The sequence below is a fragment of the Mustela lutreola genome, chromosome 7 (assembly GCF_030435805.1).
Source record: "Mustela lutreola isolate mMusLut2 chromosome 7, mMusLut2.pri, whole genome shotgun sequence".
NCBI classification, from domain to species: Eukaryota; Metazoa; Chordata; class Mammalia; order Carnivora; family Mustelidae; genus Mustela; species Mustela lutreola.
This window is the reverse complement of record NC_081296.1, coordinates 36,525,714-36,545,194: the sequence shown is the minus strand read 5'-3', so window position 1 is coordinate 36,545,194 and position 19,481 is coordinate 36,525,714. Positions and strand designations below refer to the sequence as shown.

Here is a 19,481-nt window from a genome sequence, read left to right as displayed (position 1 = left end):
GTGGCTTCTCTTGCCTCTCACCCCCTGCACAGTGCCCCTGCCACCTGCCTCCTGCTCCCTCAACGCTATTGCTCACCCCACACCCTGCCTCTTGTAATCCTTTCTGGCCCCTGGGGGCTGTTAACTTTTATTGTCCCTGTGATGGGGAAACTGAGCTCAATCAGAGGACATCTCCGCCTGCGCCTGACCCTGGAGACACTCCAGTGTCCTGTGACCCCACACACTCTGACAGCACCTCAGGACTTACCACCTCCTTTTGTCTCTTGCTGGAGGCCTTCTCTGACCCCATCAGCCACAGGCCAACCCTCACCCCCCAGCTCCCTGATGGACCCCAGCTGGTTGTACCTCCTTCCCTAGGGGAACTTGGAGACTTGGCTGTCACCCTACCCTTCCCCACTGCCCATCTGTGTCCCCGATGCCTTAGCCAGCCAGGGGTCCCTGCATAAGCAGAGCTGGAGAGGAGGTGGGTATGGGTGCAGGTATGCGATCCCAGGGGTTGCTGGGAGAAGCCCTGTCCCACCCGGGGTTCCGCTGCTTCCCAGCTGCCCTATTCCAGTTTGTGAGGGGTTGGTTCTCCAGTCGGGTCCACTGCCCTGTGCAGTGAAAACCTGTGCAGGGGAAACCCATACCAGTGAGTGCCAGAGGGCATCTGTAGGTGCCGGGAGACCCACAGGGGCCTTTCCGTCTGGCCCCTAGGCCTGTCAGAACTTGCCTGAGCCCTGGGCCCCTGAGGTCCCAGAGACCTCCTGAAACCCCTTCCCAGAGGGCTGTTCAAAGGCAGACAGGCCTGATGAGGTGCTAATTACGGAGCTAATTGGAGCCCTTGTGAGCTACAGATGGCCTGGCTGACAGGAGGCGGGGCCTGCGCCAGGGGAGGGGGCTGCCCACGAGGGCAAGGAGGGCAAGGAGAGAGGCCCAGGTCCAGGAGCGGGCTGTGTTTGTTCAGGAATTGTTGACTCACTAGTGCTGACCAGCTGCTTTGAAATGCAGCCCGGTCCCCTCCATCCCTAGGCCCTGGCTCTCCCTTCACAGAAGGACTCGTGTTCTGAGTTGGAAGGGTTGGAAGGGTTCTTCATGGAGCACTTTGCGGGGGGCAGAGGGCCCTGCTCTAGGGCGTCCTTAAGGAGAAGGAAGGCCCACCACCCTGTCCTGGGGCCTCCAGGACCCCAGCAGCCCAGCCAGATACCGGGCTGGATGTCGTTGGAGGCTGCTTGTGAGAACAGCGGGGACATCACTGAGCTGGGTCATCCCGAGGGGTCTGGGTCTCACCCGATGCCGGCCCTGACTCTTTCTGGACTTTGGTCCAGGCCCTGTCCCAAGAGCAGGCCCGTAGAGCCTCCTGAGGGGGCCGGAGAGCCTGGGGAGATGGACTTGTGCTCCGTGACCACAGAAACTTCCCAGATCAGGGATGAGACTGACCCCCAGAGAGAGGGCAGGGGAGTCAGTGGGTCATTTTGCTGCAACCAGAAAGGCAAACAAGTAGCACGCGCCTTTCTCCCGCAGATTCCCTGCTTCAGCTCCCCTCCCCCACTGCCCTGCACAGCATAGTCGATCTCAGCAACCTGGAGCTAGGGGGCACTCTGGTCACTTAGGGCCAGACCCCAGCCTCAGCAGGGCTGCTTGCGGCTATCACTCGCATCGGCCTATGACTCTCAGCAGACCCCAGCTCTAGCCCTGGCTCCTCATGGCTCCTGACCACAGGCAGTATTCCCTCTGGTCTCCTGACCTTTGTTAAGGCTGTTCACCCCACCAAGCACCCCCTCTCTGCTCCTTGCTGCCTAGTTAGGTCCTCCTCACTCTGCCAGCTCTGGCTCCCTCTGGATCCCAACCTGCTCCATGACCTCCAGCTTGACCCACACCCCAGCCATTGCTCTTCCTGCTCCCCCATACCCCTCACCTGGCCCAGGACCCACACTCATGTAATTGGGAGAGAGAGCTGAGAGGATAATGGTCCCCAAACTAAAAGAGATGATGGGGGCACCTGGGTGGCTCAGCAAGTTAAGCCTCTGTCTTCAGCTCAGGTCATGATCTCAGGGTTCTGGGATCAAGCCCCACATTGGGCTCTTTGCTCAGCAGGGAGCCTGCTTCACCCTACCCCCTGCCTGCCTCTCTGCCTACTTGTGATCTCTGTCAAATAAATAAATAAAATCTTAAAAAAATAAAGTAAAAATAAAAGAGATGATGGATATGAAAGGTAGTGATACATCTGCTCCAAGTTTCTAAGTCCCTATTTCTGGGCCACACGCTGTGCTTGGTACTTTCTGTACATTGCCTCTTACGGCAGCCCTCCAGGAGCTTTTTTAATCTTCACTTTCCAGGGAAGAAACAGAGGCTCAGAGAGGCCAAACCACTTATCCGAAGACACACAGCAACTCAGTTGACAGTCTGGCAACTCCCAAGTCATCCCCCTCACAAGGAGAGAGGGGCTGTCATTATTTTTTTGCCAACCTGTTTCTTTGCCCCTTCCCTCTCCCTCCCTGTTACCCTCTACCTGGTGAGTTTGCATCACTACTAGGGCCCCCTGGGTCCAATTAGGGGGCCTCCCCAAGGGAGCTGACTGAGGCAATCCCTGCCCCAAGGGGGCCTCCCCGAGTCAAAGTTTTAATTAGCCATCACTGCTCTTCCTGAAACTCTGACCTGCCCACAGCTACACCAGCCCAGCCTGGCTTTGCCGCAGGAGGCGGGCCTGGCATCCAAGCCAGTGGCAAAGCAAAGCAAAGCTGCCCCAGCACGGTGAGGGGGCGTGCCTGGGCCCCTGTCCCACCGCAGCTCCCCAGGCATACCTCCGCATCACCTCATTTAATCCATTACATGGATTAATAAATGGATTAAGTGACTTAATCCATTAAATGGATTAAATAAATTAATGCGCTAATATTTGTAGAGACTTAAATCAGTACCTGCTCCCTAGCAAAAGGCTATAGGAGTATTCAGTTGAAAATGCAAGGCAGCATGGACTGCTTGGGGGAATCGAGGAGTAGGGTGGGGTGCAAGGCTATTCTTGGACATGAAGATGGAACGTTCCAGGGTCACCCGACAATGGTGGCCAGTGCGAGGGCTGTAATGCTTGTCCCCTTGTAATGTGGGAAGCTTGGGGCTTGGAGGATGGGCATGGACAGGTGTGGAGAGGAGGCTCTGGGCCAGGCGCTCCTCTGATCATCTTATATACTGCACACTGCCCTATGAGACAGGGGCTAGCCTCCCATTCTACAGATGAGGCACCCGAGCCTCAGAATAACAATTAACATGTCCAAGGCCACATAACCACGAGAGGTAGGGCACGATTTTGACCCAGTGTAACCCAGAAATATCGGGCCTGCACACTGGGAAATCTGACTTCTCGTGCCCCGCCCCCCATCAGGCCACAGGGTGGTGGTAAGGTCAACAGGCCACACCCCCAGTCCCTAAAGAGGGAAGCCTGCGCCGCTCAGCTACCCCTCAGCTTCCCGCGACCTCCCAGAAACCTGAGGGCTCTGAGTATGGCTGTTGGTGTGGAGGGCCGTGAGGGGTCATGGAGGGGCAGCTGGAGGCCCCTCTCCTGGGTCTGGGTTGTGAGGCTGAGCTTCGGTAATGACTAGGAGTTCTGAGTTTGAAGGCACCACCCCCCACCTCTCCGGGGAACATGAGGCTGTGGACCGTGACCCTGGCCTCAGCCGGCCAGGCCTCACACCTCCCCTTCAGCAGCAGCAGACACCAGTGCCAGCCCCAGCCAGAGCCAGCCCTCCCAACGCGGTTGCCTGGTAACCGGCCCTAAGTGACGGAAACCCCAGCAGGCCACTAACGAGGGGGCAGCGCCAACCACCTGGCCCAGACCCCGCTGCCCCAGCGGCCTGAGGAAGGTTTCGATGGACAGTGCGCCTGGCCTGCCCACGGTAGGAGGGGATGCACTCTGGCACTGGGGGAGGGGGCCTGGGCAGGCCCAGGAGGAGCTGGGTTGGCAGCCCCCCCAAGACCTCTGAACTGGGGAGCTGCAGGAAGGGAACTCCCGATGGAGGCCGAAGCAAGGCAGGCACTGGGCAGGAGTCAGGGCTGTGGGCACAGCCCACCCAGGCCCAAACCACCATCCTGGAAACAGCTGTGCTGCTCTGCCCAGGGCACAGAGGTGGGGGGAGGGGATCCCCTGAGAGAGGCCCTGGCTGGGGAAAGGGAAGGAGGTGATTAGGAAAGCTGGCAGAAGTCCAGGCTCCTGCAACACGGAGGGGAAAATGCATCAGCCTCTCCTCTCCTCACCGAGCTCCCCCTCCTCTTCTCCTCGCACCCCCAACCCCAGGCTAGGGGCCTCCAAGGAGGGACTGCAGGCAGCTGGAAGCCCAGGTGGAGCTCAGCCAGGTGTTTTTCCATCCTGGGTCTGGAGATGGAGAAGCAGTGTCAAAACAAGACGGAAGCTGGTGTGCAGACCAGACGGGTCTTTGGGAGACCTGGGTTCAAGGCATGCCTGCTCCAGCCCCTAGGCACGTGGCTACCCCTCTCAGGGCCTCGGTGTTTCCATGTTGGAATGGGCGCGGGCAGGGCAGAGGATTGGTGTCACGGGTCCTGAGAGGCTGGGGCGGGGCGGTGCAGGGGCTTTAGGGGAACTTTTGGCTATAGAGGCTTTCCTCAGGCTCTCATCTCTGGGCCAAGGCAGATTTTTCTGCCCTTCTTTCTGCTCTTCAGACCAGCCGAGTCCTCCTTTTTGCCATTAATCCTTCACTCCCTCACCGTGGCCCAACTCCACCCTGTGCTGGGCCCTGAGGTGTCTGTGTTCAGGCGGGCCCAGGCCCGGCCCTGGAAGGCATCAGTCCCCAGGCTTGTGACCCGGCCACGTTAGCACAGGGAGCTGTGGCCAGGCTGATGAGCTAACGCAGAGGAGAGTTTGGGAGGCTATAAGGCTCCAGAATAGGTGACCAAACCCAGCCTACATCTCCGGAAGTTTTCCTGGAGGAGTGGGTCTGAGCCGTCTTGAAGACAGGTTAGCAAAGAAAGAGCTGGATACGCGGCAGAGGCCAGTGCTCTTGGCCGAGGAGAGCATAATCAGGAGCACAGAGGTAATGCCCAAGTGAGGACCTCAGGCCGGCTCTGGGGGGTGAGTGGAAGGCGGCGGGAGAGAGCCAGTCAGGAGGCAGGCAGAAACCTGACCGGGAAATTGGATCCTGAGGGTACTGGAGAGCCTTGGGAGGCCACCCCACCAAGCTGAGGGTGGGGCTTGGGGATGGGTTACAGGATGAGATATGGGCATTAGAACGACCTCCCTGGAGGTAGGAAGGTAATGTTTCCCACTGCTTCCAGCACTAAGCCAGACAGAGCCCGTTGCTCACTCCGGCATAGCCAGAATGGGGGACCCTACCCTGACTCAAGGCTCAGCACCCTAGTCCTCAGGCCTCTCTTGGGCAGCCCACCCCTACACAAGCACTCATCACCCGGAAACATTTGTTTCTTTAACTGCACTGGAAACAGCACCAGAAGCAAGGATGGGAAGGATGGTTAATCTACCCCGGCTATTCATTAATCAGAGGGCTCCTCACTCCCCTGCACTAAGGTCCCCAAATTATTGTGTCTGGGCTTTTTCTCTCTGGCCAGTAGGCTGGCAGGCATCGTCCTGCAAAGGAGCCCAGTGAAAGCCCATCTCCCTTTCCTAAACTTGGGGAGCACCCTCTGAGAGACTCTGATTTCCTCGGGAGATAGCTCTCCGAATGGTTCGGGATCACACAGCTCTTTGTGGGGAGTTTCAGCTCCTCTGTTTCTTGGCTCTGTGGGCGACCTACTCCCCCCACTTCCTCTAGAGCTACCACCGCTTAAGGTCTTACTACAAAGCAAGCTGTGAACTCATTGGATCTGCGTGAGACCTGAGATAAGTTCTCATTCTGCCTGTTGGACTGATGAGCAAACTGAGAGGTTAAGGGGCTGCCTTAAGGTCACACAGCTCAATAGGTCAAACCTCAGTTGGCCTGTTTGTCAAACCCTGACCTCATATGATTGTGTAAGAATTAAGTGAGAATTAAGAATTAAGTGACTAGCCCAGGGCCACACTCCAAGTAGGAGCTACTTGCCTAGCCCATCCACCCACACAGCTGTTCCTCTACTGAGTGGGAGCACGGAAGGGAGGAGGAAACAGAAAGGGCAGAGAGTTGCAACAGCAGTCAGAGGGCCTCCCTGGACGACACAATATATATCGCTGAGTCCGGAAGGATCAGAGAGAGCATTGCTGTGTGTCTCAAGGAGAGGGGCCTTGCTTCCCTGTTTGTCTGCCTATGCTGTGGCTGCCAGTGCCACGTCTCCCTCCTCTGGGGTGAGAAGCTCCTGGGAGGAAGGAAAGAGTTTTGTAAATAGCAAGTGTGGCCTCATTAGAGAGAACGACATTATTAATAACTGTAGGTCCAGCTGAGGTTCGGGGGGCTGACCTTTTACCTCAGCTTCCCAGAGAGTGGGGGGGGGGCAGTTGGTAATCAGTGTCTGGGGTGGGGTGGAGGAGGGCAGGCTTGGTGTGTCGGGGTGTGTGTGTGTGTGTGTGTGTGTGTGTGTGTGAAACCTCCCTTCCAGGTTTTTCTATGTGACTTTTCTTTGTTAACCCCACCCAGGAAGCCCACAGAAGGACAGACTGCTCCCTTCTCTGCTTTTGTTAACACTGTCCCTTCCAGCCACGATACCATTTCTCCTCTCCAAGATCACAGCCTAATATTACCTTCCTCCATCCGACAGATGCCTGAGAGAGCCACTTTTCTTCACAGGCTCTGCACATACATGACCCTCGGGATAGAGAAGAAAAGGACAAGGTTAGAGCCTTCAGGAGCTCCCAGCTGACACCCTACAGAGCTTTTTATCATTTGCAAGTAATTTCCCACCCAGTTCCCACGAGCAACACTCACCTCGTGGTTCCCATTCTGCAGATGAGGAAACTGAGGCTCAGAAAGTTACAAAGTGGCTCCCAAGTTCTCCTTTCTATTATAGTGCAAGTTATTTAGGTGCTGCCGAAAAGGAAAGGGCAAGACGCCGATTAAGGGGGCTACTGTCTTTGTGAAGTGTCCCTAAGTTAAGGCAAGACTCAGAATGGGGCCGCAGACTCTTAACTGGCCCCTAGGGTCTCCACCAGGTTTATGTGGGCCTGTATGGTTCCCATTCAGGCTCAGCGAGACTGGAGAGAACACCAGGTGACCTGAGCACACAACCTGAGAGTCCTAGGCCCTAAGAACTGAGAATACTGCCCTCTTCCCACAACCCCTCACCCCTGCCCCACAGCAGCAGCAGCAGCAGCAGCTCAAAGGTGGGCAAAGGTGGGAGACAACGAGTGTTGTGCTAAAGAATGGAGAGGGGGAGGGCAGAGTGGTGAGGAGCAAAAGTAGGGACAAATAGCCTGTGATCTGAGCCTTGGGCATGACCCCTAGTTGTCACGCACAGGTGTACTTTCCTGATGTGAAGATGTGGGAGCCAGGAGATCTGAGTTTTTATCCCAGCGTGCTGTGTAACCCTGGGAAAGCCCCAACCCTCTCTGAGTCTCTCCTCCTCAGATCACTCCAGACTCTCAGGACCCTGCAGCTCTCAACTGATACTCTCTCCCCTCCCCCCAGGTGACCTCCACTTCCTCTTCCTTTTCTTACCTGCAGGGTCCAGCCCCTCCTCCTCAGCTCCAGCTGCTGCCTGACTTTCTGAACTTAAGGCCTCCAGCCTCCTCTGCCCTCTGACTCAGGCAGCCCTGACCTTTGGGATCAGACTGGGTGGTTTTGCCCCATGAACTTGCTCTGACCCTTGGCATGTCCACCTGTCTTCCTCCTCCTCCACTGCACACACCTGTCCCTAGTCCTTGAGCAGCCCAGGAACTGCTAGGGACCAGGTTTCTTTAGAGAAGGTAGCAGCACCGAGGGCCTTCACATCCAGAATTAGATGGCCCAAGGAGTCTGGGCAGATGGAGACAGCCTGTCCACCCCTCCAGCCCCTCTCTCTGCAGCATACCATTCCTGGTTGGGAACACTCCACCCTATCCCACCTCCCAGGCTGTTCAGGCCTGTCTTAGTGAGGGAGGTTTGCCAAAAAGGTTAAGGTACCCACTGAGGCCACTTACCGACCCCATTCCTGGCATACTATAGTGATGGAGAAATCACCCCTTCCTCAGACACAGGTGGTACCCTAACAGGGACTGAGATACATTTGTCTGGAATTTGCCCTCCGGGGCTGCACTGAGATGCCGGGACAGACTCAGGAGCCCTTCCCCAGCTCCCTAATGCAACTAGTACCTGCCAAGGGAGCCAGAACACCTACCGCGTGCCAGATATCTTAATACAACCTCTTCCAAGCCTTCACACCACTACCACTACGATGTAATTCCACTTTTACTAAAATAAGGAAACTGAAGCCCAACAAGGTCAAGAGGCATGCACGAGGCCACGTATCTAGAAAGTGGCAACGAATGAATGATCTAACGGAGTGAATGAAGGCGTGTGCTGGGCGCGCTGAGCCACGGCTCAGGGATGCGGTGGGTACAGACGGTGCGCAGCACGCACGGCCGTGTTCTTGTAGACTTGGCCGCCTCAGGTCCTCCGCACACCCGGGGCCCAGGGGATCGCGGGCTCCCAGAGGCGCGGCCCGGCTCAGCCTACACCGCGCCGGCCGCCCCGCCCCCGCTCCGCCCCCAGCCCGCCCCGCCCGGGACCGCAGACGGCGCCCAGCGGCGGCGCGAACGGCCGCGAGGAAGGTGGCTCCGGCCTAGGTGCTCTCCGGGACTTCCCGCTCAGGGCCCGGCCCGACAAGGACCCGCCGCCTCCACAGGGCGGAGGATGCGGCCGCAGCCCACGGCAGCAGCATCGAGAAGCCTGGCGCCCTGCAGGTAGGAGCTCGCCCGCTCGGGCGCGGAAAGTTGGGCCGAGTTTGCGGGCGGCGCGTGGAGAAGGGGCGGGTGGCGCTGCCCCAGGGCGCCCCTACCGGCCGGCCGGGGCATGGAGCGCGCCGGGCCTGGGCCGAGGTGCTACAGCTCTGGGCTGCGGCGGGCCCCGGGCTGGCGGGCTGCGGGGCAGGGGGCGCGCGGCTGCTCCGACTTTCCCCGGACTTCGAGGGCCCCGGGGCCTGGGAGCGCCCCACAGCGTTAGCTAGGCTTTGGCGCCGGATCCCGCGAGGGACTAGCGAGAAGGAGATCGGGATGAGCCCTCGGGCCTCCCGCGGGGCCCGGCTCACGTGGACTGCCGGGGCGGAGATGAGGGGGCGGTGGGGGGCTGGGCCTGGGGGGGCGGCGGCGGGCACTGAGGCGCCGCGGGGCCCTGGACGCGCCCTACTGGGACCGGACGGCCCTGCGGTTTCCTTGCTACGGCTTGACTCACCCTCTGGCCGCAGCCCAGACTGGCGGGATCGACCCGAGCCGGTGTCTGCCCGGACACTGCGGCCAGGCCGCCCCCTGCTCCTGTCTTCCCTCCAGTCTTTGGGTGTCGGCCCTCGGGGCTGGGTGCGCGGGCCTTGCTGTGTGCACACGTGTGCTGGGCCCGAGCGAGGGAGAACGCAGTTCTGGAGGGGCGTGTGTGCAAATGTGGGCCATGCACGTACTTGCAGGCACGGGGTTGCATGCGTGGCTGCGGCCTGTGGATCAGCCTGCTGGGGTGCACGTGCGCCCAGCGCCAACGGACAGAGCATGGGGACACCCGGAAGCGCGCGGGGTCAGGCGCGGCGGCAGCCCCAAAGCCAGGTTGGCTGAGGGCCCCAGGCACCACCGATATGGGCTGGGCGGGTGGGAGAAAGGTGGTGGAGGCCTATCCTGCGACCCTTCCCCCTCCAATGGAGCCTAGGCTGCGCCAGGTTCTGTAGGGCCCAGAGCCTCAACTGTGGAAGGTATGAGGACCCCGGGAGGGGCCCTGATCCAGCGCTCTAGGGGCCGGCCCCAGCCTGGCAGGATGGCTCTCTTCTTCCTGGTCTTTCCCAACTCCCAACATTCACTGGCCTTAAGGAGAGTCGCTAGGAGGTGGAAAAGCTGTTTGCTTCCCCTGATGCTTAGGGCAGGGAGGGCACAGTGGTGGTGGGCTCTTTTCCGGGACCCTGCTCTGAGCCCTGGCGGAGGTTGGTCCTCCCAGCCCTCAGCCAGCAAACAGCTTGGTGGCCCAAAGGGCAATGTGACCCTGCTCCCTGGGGTCCCCCCTTCCCCAAGCAATTGCTTGCCTCTTCCTCCGTGTGTGTGTGTGTGTGTGTGTGTGTGTGTGTGTGAAGGAGGCACCTACATTTTGGCTACTGGCTTGAGTGGGGAGGGGCCTCCCTCAAGGGAGTGTTCACTGGGCTTTTTCTACTGACAGGAGGTAGTAAGGTCAGCCCCATACTCTTCCTAGTTCTCTGCTGATTCCCTAGAGCTCCGTCTCTCCCTCAGAGACTTCTGAGGGTCCCACATGGCTTCACCTCTATTGACTGGGTCCCAGGGTGGAGGGGGAGGCTGTCTCAGGAAGTCTCCAGGGCAAAGGGCTCGCAATGGGCAGAGCCTGGGGGGAAAAAGACTCCAGGGGCTGGGGTGGGTGTGGAGCAGGCTCCTAGGGGCATGTGGGGGAGGTGAGACCAGAGCCAGCACTTAATTAATCCAGAGCTGCCCGTGGTGGTGGTGGGGGGACACTTACTTAGCACCCCCAAAACCGTACAACTCCTTCTTGCAAGGTTGCTGTGCTCCAGGATGGGGCTTTGCGTCTGGGATGCAAATCTCTGTCATAGAGCATTGCTCTCAATACCATACCCTGATGTCCCTTCTGGTCTCTCCTAGGGAGCATCCCCTTCTCTAGGCTGGCCTAAGGTGTTGGATTCTGGCCAAAAGAGCCAACTTTTTCAGAGTCCCACCTGGCTTCCGTGGTGTGGTTAGGCAGGGATGAGAGTGGGCATTGGCCCTCCTACTACCCTTGGCTTTTCTTGTCCACAAGATGTGTTGGTCTCCTTATGAGCCTGCGGTTGTCATTGGCCACCAGCCAGAAGGGAGGAGAGGGCTGGAAGAAGGGGCTGGTCATGGCTTGCACCTGACCCATGGCCTAATCATAGCAAGAGGGAGCTGATTCATCCTTTCTAAGCCACCTGAGGGTTTCGGGAACAGGGTGCTAGGGGAAGTAGAGGCAGGATGATGTGGCCTGAGAAGGCTGGCCTCAGATGACCCTTCATGGGTCATTGGGTACCTGCTGCCTCGAGAAAGCCCGGGCTTGACTTCTCTGGGCCTGGGTCCCAATCCTTGCTTTCCCTTGCTTCAGGGCCTTAGTCTTGCTCTGGCATTCAGTGTTTCAGTGGGGGTAGTAGCCCTAGCACTCTGTGGTCCTTGGGGACTCCCTCCCTGGACATTTGCATTCTCCCACCTCCCTACCTTCTTGTCCCTGGAGCCGTGCTGCTGCCCTTGCATGCCTTGAATAGCCAAGGGCAGCTGAGGGGCTGGGATGGAACACAGGCTCTCCTCCTGGACACTTTGGGAGCTTCCTGCTGGTACCACAGCACCATCTACTGGACAGCCTCGGCTCTCCTGCGGGGGGGTGGGCAGGCCCGTGTGAAGCCATGTTGCCCACTGCTTCTCTTGGGGTATAGCCCTACCCTGTGGAAACGAGCCCGGTATCTGTGTTGCTCTGGGCCTAGAGACCTGGGTTCAAGGCTCGGCTCTGACATTTTTGCTAAGATTGGCCAGTCAGACAGACCTAAAGAGTGTCTTGGGAAACCTGAATGCATAGACAATGTCCAGTTCCACATCTTGGCTGTAGTGGGCATCTTGGGATCCCTGTGGCATTGGGAGTAAGAGCTGTAGGGGGAGGTAGGAAGCCTTCCTCTTGTCCCATCTCCTTTATCAGTGACTGGGATGAATAGGTCTCCTCATCGGTGTAGGGGGAACAGGCGTAGCCAAGCGAGTGGATCTTCAGACTGCCTGCAAAGTTGGAAACCGCAGGAAAGGAGTCTGGAGAGTCACGTGGGGAGAAGCTGAACAGAAGGGGCTCCTGGAGTGGGACTAGGGGGAATGAGTTGGAAACCTCTGTGTTGTCTTACTCATGCATTCATTCATTCATAGGCTTTATCGAGCATCTGCTAAGTGCCAGGTTCTGAGGTGCGGCGATGAGCCAGTGAGAGCAGCAGCCCTCGCTTGCCTGTAGCCTGTTCTAACAGCCCCTACCTTTCTCTCTCTCTCCCAGGTCAGCAGTTGAGTAGCTGGGGCCCCTGAGGGCTTGAAGCCTTCACAGTGATGGCGGAGAAGCGGCCCCTGGGGACCCTAGGGCCTGTGATATATGGCAAGCTGCCCCGCCTAGAGGCAGACTCTGGACCTGGGCAAAGCCTATCCTCTTCTGTTGGTAACCAGGACCCCTGCAGCTACAAGGGTGCCTACTTCTCCTGCCCTATGGGGAGTGCTCCCAAGGCAGGGTCTGAGCGGTTGGCATCTTGGACCCCATATCCACCCTTGTACCCCACCAGCATGGCAGGACCCCCTCTTCGGACAGACAGCCTGTTGACCAGTTGCCTACTCTACCGCCCAGCAGCAGAAAGCTCTGAGAAGGTGCAGGAACCTGGCCCTGTTGAGCTCCTGCCCTTTGGTCCCCAATCTCATTCCTACCCAGGCCCACCGTTGGCAGCACCCAAACCTGTCTACCGCAGCCCTCTGTGTTATGGGCTCTCAGCTTGCCTGGGGGATGGGGCAGCGAAGAGGCCACTGGATGTTGACTGGACGATGGTGACCGGACCCCTCTTACCCCCGGCTGACCCGTCTTGTTCTCTGACCCCAACTCCTGGCAAGGGCCAGTCCGTAGATGGCACCTTCTTGCGTGGTGTGCCAGCTGGAGGATCTGGCAAGAACTCAGTGAACTTCTCCCCGTGCCAGGCATTTCTGGAGAAGTATCAGACCATCCACAGCACAGGCTTGCTGGCCTCCAAATATGCAGGTCCTTACCCTGGGGACCCCAAGCAGGCATTGTCTGATGGACCTCCCAATCCATGGACCCAGCTGGCCCAACCCCTGGGGCCAGCCTGCCAGGATACAGTGCCTACCCACTACCCGCTCCCTCACCCTCCACAGGCCCTGCCTTGCCCACCAGCCTGTCGCCACCCAGAGAAGCAGGGAAGCTACAGCTCAGTGCTTCCCCTACAGCCTGTGGGAGCCCACAAGGGGGCTGGGTACCCAGCTAGTGGGCTGAGCAGCCCTTACCTGAGGCAGCAGGCTGCCCAGGCACCCTATATGGCCCCAGTGGGCCTGGACACCTTTTCCTATTCCTCTGCCCCACTTCCCGCACCCTCACCAGGCCTCAAGCTGGACCCACCTCTTGCTCCCCGGTGCCCAATGGACTTTGCCCCCCAGACACTGGGCTTTCCTTATGCCCGGGATGACCTCTCTCTCTATGGAGCATCCCCAGGGCTTGGAGGGACGCCACCTTCCCAAAACAGTGTACAGGCTGTGCCTTCCAGTGTGCAGCCCAGTGCCTTCCAGCGAGCATGCCAGTCCCTGCCTGCGAGCCAGCCCTGCTCAGAGCCCGCAAGGCCTGCGGAGAAGCCAATCCAGGAAGCAGAGGAGAAGGTGTGGCTGTCCAGCTGCAGGAAAGAGCAGCTCCAGCCCCAGCTCGATGAGCACCCTGGGGCACCCATTGTCATTGGGGATAGCCCGGTTCCACGCACCCCTCCGGCGCTCCCACCATGCGCCCAGGAGCGCCAGTCTCTGCTGCAGAACAAGGGTGCACTGTCGCCCGGCTCTCCACCGATGCCAATTATTGACAATGTCTTCAGCTTGGCCCCCTACCGTGACTATCTGGATGTGCAGGCTCCCGAGGACTCGCCTGAGCCTGACCCAGCCCCAGCCCCCAGTGAGAGCCCTGCCAAAGACTGTGGGGGGACCCTGCCTGCCCAGGAGGCCCCTTCAAAGGCTCCCTGCTCACTTAGAGAGGAGGTGGCCCTGGACTTAAGTGTGAAGAAGCCCTCGGCAGAAGCTCCTGTCCGGGTTCCTAGTCCTGAGGTGCGTGCCAGGCCCACGGCAGCCCTGGATGTGCCAGGTGTGGGGAACACAGTCTCGGCTCTGCCAGAGCTGGAAAAGATAGTCACGGAAGCACCAGGGCTGCCCGGGGTGCCGGCAGCCACCGAGGCCACCACCCCAAGGACCAACTTCCACAGCTCTGTGGCCTTCATGTTCCGAAAATTCAAGATCCTCCGGCCAGCACCTCTGCCAGCAGCTGTGGCCCCATCGGCGCCCACCCCAGCCCCCGTGCCGGCCCAAGCTGTACCCACCCCCACGAGTGTGCCCCTTGGTCTCCAGATTCTCACGCAGCCCTTGCCAGTGGCCTGCTTCAACGTGGCGCTGCCCAGTCCTCCCGCTATGGCCGCGGCCCCCACTCCCGCGCTGGCCCCCTTGCCTGCCCGGACCCTGGCCCCGACCCCGACTTCAGGCTCTCCCCCAGCCCCAGCAGACTCTCCAGAGCAACGCTTCACGGGCCTGCACGCATCCTTGTGCGAAGCCATCTCGGGCTCAGTGGCACACTCTCCCCCTGAGAAGCTGCGGGAGTGGCTGGAGACCGCGGGGCCCTGGGGCCGGGGGGCGTGGCAGGACTGCCAGGCTGTGCAGGGGCTGCTGGGCAAGCTGCTGTCGCAGCTGCAGAGCTTCGTGTGCACGCAGCGGTGCCCCTTCCCCCACGTGGTGCGCGCTGGCGCCATCTTTGTGCCCATCCACCTGGTGAAGGAGCGCCTCTTCCCCCGGCTGCCGCCTGCCTCCGTGGACCATGTGCTGCAAGAGCACCGCGTGGAGCTGCGACCCACCACGCTGTCTGAGGAGCGCGCGCTGCGTGAGCGGGCCCTGCACGGGTGCACCTCTCGCATGCTCAAGCTGCTGGCACTGCGCCAGCTGCCCGACATCTACCCCGACCTGCTGGGCCTGCAGTGGCGGGACTGTGTCCGCCGCCAGCTGGGTGAGCATGGGGCGGCCCCAGTAGCCACCGGAGCTGTGTGAACGAGTGACAGGTGTGTGGGCTGTCTGAGTGGTCACAGCCGGGCCAAGGGACTGCCTGGGACTCAGGGCAGGGGAGCCCAAGAACTGGTGCTGGGGAGGGGCCTGGCCATCCTCCGGCGGCCCTGTGGACTCCCACCCCCACTCTCACCCCCCCATCCCTCCTCACCCCGGTACCACCAGGACCTTCATGGCCTCTTCCTTAAGCCTCTGAGCAGGCCTGCTGCTCTGTCCCTGTGGAAATGTCTCTTAACTTTCTCCGATGCTGCGGCTTTCCAGCTTCCCTCTTCTGCTGGGCCTTCTCCCACCTCAGTATAGACTTCTCCTTTGGGTTCTAGGGCTCTGATGAGGCCCTGTTCTCTATCTGAGGTCTCTTCCTCCTGTGTCTGTGTCCCACCCAGCTTCCCTTCTTCTGAGCTTGAGCCCTGAATTACTAAGTGCATGCTGGCCTTTTCCACTCAGTATCTCTCCGACCCTTAACTCCTCCCAGACCCACACTCCTAAGCTTTCCCCTAAATCCTTTGCCCCCGACCCCACCTTCTCCCCCTCAGTAAATGGTACCTGATTCCTGACAGTAGGCAGGGGTCCCCTTCTCCCTCCAAACACGGTTGCCTTTTGAATGTGCCGTGTTTCAGTTGTCCCACTATTTATAGTCACAGAAGCGCCCCCGTAAGTGGGAGCGATGTTTCTGGTTTGCTTTTCCCCTACTAAATGACATCTCGTGCATATTGCTCTCCAGCTTGCTCTTTTTCTCTCCTGGAGCATCATGAGCTTAGGTCGCTTGGCCCTGCTCTGGGCAGCTGCTGCGTGCTGTGTACACTCACTCCTGCTGGGACTTTGGTGATGGTGCCAGGTGTGCTCATCATGGCCTTCTGTGCATCAGTACACCTGGCACATGGAGGCCTGAGGCCTGTGACTTGCTTTATAGCCTTCCCTCGCTGCTCCGCCATCCTGCCACCAAGCCTCTGTGTCTCTGTCTCCACGGGAATGGTTTCTCGTCCCTTCACCACCTGGCAGCCTTGCCCTGGGCCCTTACCTTGTCCTGGCTCCACATCAGGGTGGGGAAGGCGCCCGAGGCAGTGAGGCATACATGTGGAACTTGGGGTCTAGGTGACAAGCATTGCTGACTCCTGAGCACTTAAGTTGGAGCATTTGCCCAAACAGGTGCAAAGAGAACGTACACGGGAGTGTTGAACCGGGGGGTGGGGTGGAGTGGAGTGAGGGGTATCATGTGTGGCTCAGAGGCTCCAGCCCAGTCTTCTCCCTGGACAGTTGGACTGTCAAGCCCAGAGAGGACAGGGCCGTATTTTCCAGGCTGCCTGCTGGGCACTCCACAGTCCCCTCCTGCCCTGCCCAAGCTTGGAAGAGTCTGGGGCCTAGTGCAGAACTGACTGGGACCCAGGTTATTCCTGCTGCTGGCTGGATTTGGCGCCCCAGGGAGGGGCCAAATTTGGCCCCTGAACTGTGAGTCTTCCCCCGATCCTGGGGGGGAGGTCCACCCTTCTGTGGGTGTCCTTTGTGTTCTCCCTGACAGCCTCACTTGCCATGAGGTGTGCTCTTGGTCAGAAGCCCTCTCCTGCCCCCTCTGCTGCCTCCTCTACTCCTGGGCCCTGGGGGTGGTCTGGTAGAAGGATGCCACTCTTAGGTGTAACAGGGCCCTCTCTCCATGCCCCAATTTCCCAGCCTCTACAGGCCAGTGGTTCCTGTCTTGTTGGCCCTTTTCCTTTGGTTCTTGGACCAGATTCTTTGCCTGAGCAGTACTGTCATCTGATAGAGCCCTGGCGTCACCTGGGGAGAAGCATACCTTTCGGCTTCCTGCACACGTGGGGAAGTCATGATGGCCGTGACCCTGCTGGGGCCCTCCAGGCCTGAGGCAGAGTGGAACCACTGGTCTAGGTGGCTTTGGAGGTCAGGAGGTGGGACCTGAGGGTGTTGGGGTCTGCAGCCTGACTGTGTGTTCATTTTCCAGGTAACTTTGACACTGAGGCTGGATCTGTGCCCTCCTCAGAACCCACCATGGCCAGAGATGAGCCGGAGAGCCTAGCCCTGGCCTGGAAGTCACCTGTCCCCAAGGCCAGGAAGCCAGGGAGGAAGCCACCAACCCCTGGCCCGGAGAAAGCAGAGGCAACCGCTGGGGAAGGGTCCCATGGTACCTCCCCTACCCCTGCTGCCAGCACCAGACCCCCCGGCCCCACACTAAGAGCCCGCTTCCGCAGCCTCCTGGAAACCGCTTGGCTCAGTGGCCTAGCACTCCCCACTTGGGGCCACAAGGCCTCAGGGCCGGACCGGTCTGTGCCCCACCCACAGGTGCTGGGTGGCCAAAGCCATCACCTATAGCCTTGGTGGCTGTTTGGACAGCTACTGTATGGGGGTCACTTTCTGGACCCCAACCTTTTTGTAAGGCCAGCTGCCCAGGGCCAGGAGTGGACATGCCATTGGAGCTTCTCCTGCTCTGCTGCCCCCCACCCCCCACCCCACAGTGGGCTGAGAGCCCCTGAACTTTTTACATGAGGGCCTTTATTATTAGAAAGGACTACTTCCTGTTTCTTCTTAGAGAAAATGTGTGGGCTTTGGAGCTCAACAGACTTGGGCTTGAATCCTAGCTCCTGTGTTCTTGCTGTGTAACCAGGCAAGTCACTTCCTCCCTTGAGCCCTCAGTTCTCAGTTTGTAAGATAGGACAACGCAGCCTACCTCACAGGGTTGTTGTGGGGGTGATGCCTGACACACACCCATTAAGGTTTGCTCTCTGCTCCCTCCCCAGGACGGGGGCCTAGATCCCAGCCAGGGCCTAGAATAGGAGGCTAAGGCAAGTAGAACCTTCTAGAAAGTCTTTTTGTGTCATAGGACTTGGTTATTTAGGGTGGTACAGTGTACAGTGTGTATGACTTAACACTTTCTAGAGTCATTTCCCAAGAAAGCCTGGGGCTATGCCCTAACGTTTGGGGTTGGGCCCTGACCCCCCCCCCCCCCAGCCTGGAAGCTCTCTGGGAAGCCTGCCCCTTCCCTCCTTCACTACAGGGGGTGCCCAGATACAGCCTGGGGCTGGCATCCTTGTTCTGGGCCTGCTGCTTTCACCTCTGGGAGGCCCCAGGCCTGTCCTGAATTGACACCAGTGACTTCCCTGAGCTGCCTTGTCCCCCCTGGTGCATCTTCCTGAGAAAGTGGTATGTTTGCTAGAAGCCAAGCAGCTGCAGGGACTCAGGGACTAGACAAGACAGGCTGAATGACAGCTGGATCCTGGGAGGTCTCCGAAGATACGGACTGGGGACCCTGGCATTCCCCAAGCCAGAGCCCCATCAGTCACACCTGCTATGAGTGACCTCCTTGCAGAGTACTAAACTGAGCCAGAGGCTGGCAAGCTGGGCCCTTGGCCTGGCTAAGGTTTGTAAGAAGGCTGTGGGCCCGGGAGGCAGGCCATTAAACATTAAAGCATTTGGGTTGTTTTTGGATCTGAGGCCTGGCTGTGTGTTTGGGCCGGGGGGTGTGGGGTCTCAAGTTTAATAGGCCATCACCTAGTCCTTGGCAGTTCTCCCTGCTCCCAGCCCAGAAGGTGCTGAGGCTCCCTGGCACCATTGTGCTGGCTAGCTGTGGCCAAGTGGGTCATAGTCACACGCCCGCTGGGTGGCCACTCCCCTGCTCAGGGAAAACCCCTCCTCGCGAGACCCTTGGGGGTCCTGGTGGTCTTTGGGTCTGTGGCGCACTGTCCCAGTGAGAAGTGCTGGTCACTGCTCCCTAGCATGTGCCCCTCTCCAGCACCAAGGACGTGCTCACTAAGGCGTCTCTAGAACAGTGCTGTCACCCCACCCCCATGCTGGTGACTCCATCCTGCAGAAGGACAGTTCCTCACACCTTAGCTGGTGTGGGGAGATGCTGGGTACACCCTCCAGAGACCCTGTCTCTGTTGGGCTCTCCCTGCAGAGGTTTGTTCTCAGGGCTTGCTGGGGTGGCTTCCTGATTTCCCATCTCATCTAGACCAAGGGCCAGCCCACTAGGACAGGTCAGGCCTGCCGGGTCAACCCCAGTCTTTGTGAGCCTTCCCGGAGCTCAGTTACAGCATCCCTCCTGCGCCTGCTGACAGCTGGAGCCTGGCATTGCATGAGGCCGTTGACTTGCTGGTGACTGCCAGGATGCCGAGCGGCCGCCACCATTGCCCTGCTGCCTGTGTGGGCCCGAGGAGTCCCCCAGCCCGTGAAGGTCACAGGCCAGAAGAGAGGCAACTCCCAACATGTGGTCACCACAGTGACAGAACCTGGGGAAGCGGGCTGTGGAAGCTCGACAGGGGCCTGACCTAGCTTGGGGACAAGGAAGTGTCCCTGGATCCCAGAAGAGATGCTGCCGGTACTGGGCCTCGGAGGCAGGGAGGAAGAAGGTAAAAGCGAGGGAGAAGTGCACCAGGAGTACGGTGAACAGCGTGTGTGGAGGCCTGGCGGAATATTTGGAAAGGGGAAAGCAGCCTGCTCAGCCCTACAGCCTGGAGGCTAGGGGCTATAGGGCGCCTGTTTCCCAGAGAGCTGAAGTGAGGCCTGTCTGCTTCACTTGAGGCTACCTGAGTGGGGAGCATAGATGGGATGACAACACGGGTCAAGTCACTGAACCCCCAGGCCCTCTGCCACCCCG

General features: G+C 59.4%; 1 protein-coding gene across 2 annotated transcripts; it reads left to right on the top strand.

Moving 5' to 3' along the window:
* Positions 1-8,609: 8,609 nt before the first annotated feature.
* C7H15orf39 (chromosome 7 C15orf39 homolog) lies at positions 8,610-18,313 on the top strand. Of its 2 annotated transcripts, none has more exons than XM_059180343.1 (3): positions 8,610-8,794; positions 12,081-14,825; positions 16,833-18,313. In XM_059180343.1, the coding sequence occupies exons 2-3, from the start codon at positions 12,131-12,133 to the stop codon at positions 17,198-17,200; spliced, it is 3,063 nt and encodes a 1,020-aa protein (XP_059036326.1). In that variant the 5' UTR covers positions 8,610-8,794; positions 12,081-12,130; the 3' UTR covers positions 17,201-18,313. The 2 variants fall into 2 exon arrangements, with proteins under 2 accessions (XP_059036326.1, XP_059036327.1); XM_059180344.1 differs by having other exon boundaries at positions 12,081-14,877; positions 16,833-16,970.
* The last annotated feature ends 1,168 nt before the right edge of the window (positions 18,314-19,481 follow it).